At 50.6% G+C, this 5,537-nt stretch overlaps 1 protein-coding gene across 1 annotated transcript in view; it reads left to right on the top strand.

Annotated features, from left to right (window-relative positions):
- Window positions 1–1,518: 1,518 nt before the first annotated feature.
- Window positions 1,519–5,537, top strand: part of CHSY1 (chondroitin sulfate synthase 1) — a 75,957-nt gene continuing 71,938 nt past the window's right edge. Inside the window, exon 1 of the mRNA XM_057544208.1 lies at window positions 1,519–1,851. Within this exon, the coding sequence (XP_057400191.1) occupies window positions 1,529–1,851 (323 nt within the window). The 5' untranslated portion in view covers window positions 1,519–1,528. The remainder of the gene's footprint in view (window positions 1,852–5,537) is intronic.

Genomic DNA, 5,537 nt, shown 5'->3' with positions numbered 1-5,537 from the left:
ACGCAGCCAAAAATAAATAAATAAAATAAATAAATTTATTTTAAAAAATAAGAGGATATGTGTAAAATTTAAAATCCATCATAGAGAATCCGGTTCTCAAAACCTGTCTTTAGAAATCCATGGCACTTTTATGGACAGACTATGTTAAAATATTGACAAAGATTCAGATTAGAGATACTGACTGTCCACATAGACTGTAAATACAAGAGCATTAACATTACCTACTATTTCTTCAACATACATTAAATGCGGGTAGTGTTAGGAGCTTGGACATTAAGTATAGCTTTTTTTTCAGGTTAGAAACTAGTGGCAGGGAACAAGGTAACTGAATTCACGGTTCATTCTCCAAGCGTGCACGTCTCAAACGGCTCCTGAACTGTTTATTCTATACGTGCTCGCTCCTACCCACACAGCGGCGCGAACAAAGATACAGTGTGAATTGGGCAGACGCAGGCAAGGTAGCCGGTGAGGTCCGCCTGGCTGAGGGCTGGGCATGGGGAGTGGGGTTTATCTGAAGACAGTCTATGCAGGAGGAACGAGTGGTTCGTGGAGAGTTTGCGGACCAAGAAGTCCCTTCTTAAAAATCCCTCCTAAGATTCACGCTACCGATGCATCTTGCAGAACGGGACAGCCGGCAGGCACGGCCCCTCCGAGGGGATACCCTCGGGCCGGTGCTGGGCGCCGCTGCTGGGAGTCCGAGAGCTGGCCGGCGGCTGTGTGGTCGCCGAGAGGCTAACGGGCTGCCGGGCGCCGCGGTCCAAGACCCCGCCGGCGCCGAACCCGGCCCCACGCCCCCTCCACCCGGGCGGCCTGGCCGCAGACCGCGCGGGCGCGGCCGGGCGGGGCGGCGCGGCGCGGGCTCCGCGCCCGCCCAAAGGGTTGATTTTTTTTTTTTTTTTTTTTTTGGTCAAACTTTGGCCACGTGAACCGCCCTCCATTCACTTTTGCGCCAATCGGGCGACGCGGACGGATCCCGAGAGGGGCCAGGCTCCGCCGCCGCCGGGGCCGCTTCATAACGCGCCGTGCGTGACGTGAGGCACTCCTGTTGCAATGGCGAGCTAAGCCGGAGGATGTGCTGCGGAGGCGCCGGCCACGAAGAGGACCGGGGCGGGCGCAGCGCCAGCGGAGCCGAGCCAGCTGGGGGACGAGGGCTGGGCGGGACGGGGGCCCGGACTCGGCTGCCACTGCTGTCGCCGTCGCGCTGGACACTTGCCCCGGAGCGCGAGCAGGAGGAGACGCCGCCGCCTCGCGCCCGAGCCGCCGCCGGCGCGCGCCGGGCATGGTCCCTTCTTAAAGGCACAGGCCGCGGCTGTGGGGGTGGGCGTGCGGAACAAAGCGCCGGCGCGGGGCCTGCGGGCGGCTCGAGGGCTGCGATGGGCACGGCGGGCCCGCGGCGGCCTCGGCGCTGCCCGGGCCGGGCCTCGAGGCGCTAGGGCGGGCTGGCCTCTGCGGGCGGGGGCGGGGGGCTGAGGGCGCGCGGAGCCTGCGGCGGCGGCGGCGGCGGCCCGGCGGGCGGAGCGGCGCGGGCATGGCAGTGCGCGGCCGGCGCGCCTGGCTCAGCGTGCTGCTCGGGCTCGTGCTGGGTTTCGTGCTGGCCTCGCGGCTCGTCCTGCCCCGCGCCTCCGAGTTGAAGCGAGCGGGCCCACGGCTCCGCGCCAGTCCCGAGGGCTGCCGGCCTGGGCAGGCGGCCGCGGCTTCCCATGCCGGCGGGGCGCGCGGGGATGCGCGCGGGGAGCAGCTCTGGCCGCACGGCAGGGCCCAGGATGGCGGCCCGCACGACAGCAACTTTCTCTTCGTGGGAGTCATGACCGCCCAGAAATACCTGCAGACCCGCGCGGTGGCTGCCTACAGGTGAGCCCCTGGTCTCCGGGCACCGCCTCCTGCATCCAGCATCCCAGCGGACTGCCCAGCGGGTCCACCTGTGGCCCGTGGGATCGGGGTGCCCCGCGGGCGATGTCGGGCATTGGCAGCAGAGGTCAGAGGCGGGATGGTGAGCGCAACGCTCAGAAGGAAGGGCTTTGGGGTCAGACGGACCAGGGTGGCCCCTCTGGGTGTGGTCCTCACCCTGACTTTCTGCAAGGGACTTCATCTTTTCTTGTCCGAGTCCTCGCCTTTGTTAAATGAGCCCGAATGAACATTTCCCTCGTAAGGTTGTTGGGAAAACTTAGCACAGTACTTGTGATAGTGATGGCAGTGAGGATTACTATTTGAGCCTCTGAAATCTTCACCTTTAGCTTTGTAGAACTAGAGCCGATGTTAAGTTAATCTAGTTAGAGTCCTTCCACTTGTAGGTTTCACTGTTGGAATCGTTTCGGTAAATGGAAGCGGGTACCCATTGCACTCTCAACCCCACCAGTCTGTTGAATAATTGGAAAGAGAACCTTTGGGAAAAGCAGTTACTGGCCCATGGTAGATTTGGTGTTAACTAGCCCAGTTGAGTGATGTGTGTGTTATCCGGTATCTGGGCTCTGGTTGGCCATATGAGTCAGAAAAGTGGCTGGAATCATGTTCAGGATTAACAAAGGGATTAGCCAAAGTAATCTTTAGAAGCGAGAAAAAGAGATGATTTTGGAATGGCAGATTTGTATTGGAATGAACTTGAGGTAGAAGAGGGATGTAGATTCAATAAAGGGATTTAATGGAAACCTTATATGTGTGAAGTACAGAAATGCTTACTCTACAGGTAAGATTTGGGATTCATCCAGTCACAGAGCAAACCAATGCGCGGGAGGTCATCTGGGAATGGACTCTTAGAGCAGTCATTGCTGAGCAAGGCCAAGCTGGTTGCTGTTGGTTCTTAATTTATAACCAATATCTTCTTTATAACTTTAGCTTTTAACTCTAGTTCTGGTCTAAATTTTCGGGCATTAGATGTTGTGAGGGGAAAAGCATATATGGATCTCCCTTCCTTTAAGGGGGGAAGTAAAGGACTGAAAAGGAAGATGAAAGAGCAGTAGAGAATGTCTGCCTTTTCAGTGCATTGATTCCTCATTCCTGTGTGTTTCCATTAGGATCTTAAGTTCAGAGCCCAGGTTCTGCCAGCGAGGGTCCTGAGTGCCTGAAAAGGTTAGAAAAGGTAGCATAAATTTGACTAAGATCGTGATTTGGGAACCCGCAGATCAAGGTTTTCTCCCAGATCTATCATGAATTATCTGGAATTTTATACGAATTGTGTTTTTTGTTGTTTTTTTTTTGCATTGAAGTATAGTTGTTTTACAATGTTTCAGGTGTACATGTGCTTTTTGAAAAAAGAAATGTCTACATCAGAAAATGAGGATGAGCTGTTGACAGCATGATTTTGAAAGTAAATCTACATGACTCCAGTTTGGTGACAAGTCCTTTGAAATCACAACTTTGAGACAGTTACCAAAGTAGTTTGTTCAGATAGTAAACGGTGTGATTCCCTGCCCCCCAAACAAATACATGTTCATAGATACCAAATCAATATATACAGACTAGTAGGGGTCCTGGTACACCAGCAATACTCAGAAAACGTATGGCAAACTGGACTTACTATTTAACACCTGGGGATGATCTTTTCCCAAAGCCCATGCTTGAGGCTCTACTCTTGGCCTCCTTTCCAAATCTCCTACCTCATCTTTTTTGGAGGTAGGATTTTATCTCATTGTTTATTTTCTTTAAGGCAGTGAGGGAAAAGTAGAAACACAATTTGCCCTCTGACCCTTCTTTGTGGCAACTCTGCCTTTTTGATAAAACCCTTACCAGGAAATGGTGTATACTATTTAGTAATTCTGTCAGCTTTCCTGCATACCTTTTCCTGTATCTCTCTGATCTTAAGAAGTCATATTAGTTGGAGCCTGGGGGTGGACCTGCTTTGCTGGTTAAGGTCCTCTGCTTCTCAGCCTGTCAACCCTGTGTTTAGACTGGCTGCAGGGATGGCACAAGACAATTTTAGACTTCAGGAACTTTTGGGGAAGGCCAGAATTGGGATGGAGGTTATAGGATGTAACTTATGATTATGGCTTCGCTGTGCTTTGCAGCCTGGGCCAAAAAGTCCACACTCAGCTCTTAAATTGGTAATTTCATGCAGTATACAAGTTGGCTTGAATCTTCTAGCACAAGGTAGATCTCTAGTTTGGCACTGAGTTTTACATCTCCCCTGAAAGGCAAATTCATTCTTTAGCTTAGAAAAAAACCTCAGTGTTTTTTGTTTTTGTTTATTAAAGTTAAATTATTGTTTGGCTTGGGGGTTGAAGGGGATGGCAGTGTTTTTAGTAAGATGGTACTATGATGTACTTTTATGCTAGGATATTGAAAATGTCAGAATTCAGATCTAGGGACTAGAAACGGTCTGAGATCCAGAAAGGAGCTAAAGCCTTCGAAAAATTCAAGGAGATACACTTGTCTGCACTAAAGTTGGTGCACTTTAATGATCGAAGAGCCCCATCATTACTGACTTTTACTTTTTAGACCTGCCATATGCTTACAGTGGGGGAGAGGGATCACCAAGAGATGTTAGCAGTGCAGTGACAGCTGAAAGCAGGCAAGAAACAGATTTTAACAAGCAGGCAAAACAAAACTCAAAGTGTAGCCCATCAGAGACAGGCCAAGGGTAACTCCCTCATAGGCACTGAGCAGATACCATAGCTGTTAAATTGACAGGAGTGATCCTGGTTCATCAGAATGTTCCCATACACTTAGGGTTTGTCCCTTTGTTCAGCAAATACATGCATGGCCCCTTGGGTCTGGACTCTGAGTGTTGGGGAACACAAGAGTGAAGATGCTTGTTCTCATGGAGCTTCTGCTCTAGTGGGAGGGACAGACACTAAAAAGAGGGTTTCAGCTAGTGATGGGTGCTGTGAAGAAAATAGAGCAGGGTAAGGGCAGGGTGGGGTGCTGTCTCTCTCTGTTAGGTTGTTGGGGAAGGCCTCCGAGAGTGTGGTGTTTGGGCCAAGATCTGATAATGAGGAGCCTTTGTGGGAATGTCATTGATGAGCGTGCTAGGCAGAGGGAAGAGTTGGTAAATTACAAGGCAGGAACCAGTTTGGAAAGGAACTTGAAGAAGGTCAATAAAAAGAGGATGAGGCCGATAGTGTCTGGTCTTATGGAATTTTACTCTAAGTGAATTAGAAATGCTTTGGAGGATTTAGATGGGAAAGGGAGGGCTTGCATTATATTCTGAAAAGTTAATTCTTGCTATTGTGTGGAGAATAGATTGTAGGGGAGTAAGGAGATGTTAGGAGATGGTCCAGGTGGAGATGAGCATGGTTGGGACTAGAGTGGTATTAATGGGGATGGAGAGAAGAGGATGGTTCCAGGATATATGCTGGAGCCAGAGTTGAAGATGTGTTCACAGAATGCTTGTGAGGGTTGAGGCAGAGAGGAATCAAGTATGACTTCTAGGATTTTGCCTTGAAAGAAAGGGTGGGTGTTGGTGTCATTTACTGAGATGGGAAAAACTAGAGGAGGAATAGATTTAGGGGGAAAGAGGTAAGTCAGCAGAGATCTGGTTTTGCACAGGAACAGGTGGATGTATCCTTAGCTTTATAAATGCAGTGAATTTTAAAAAGAATTGA

This window comes from Balaenoptera acutorostrata, chromosome 3, assembly GCF_949987535.1.
Source record: "Balaenoptera acutorostrata chromosome 3, mBalAcu1.1, whole genome shotgun sequence".
Lineage (NCBI taxonomy): Eukaryota > Metazoa > Chordata > Mammalia > Artiodactyla > Balaenopteridae > Balaenoptera > Balaenoptera acutorostrata.
The sequence above is the reverse complement of the archived record's forward strand: the minus strand, read 5'-3'. Positions and strand labels throughout refer to the sequence as shown.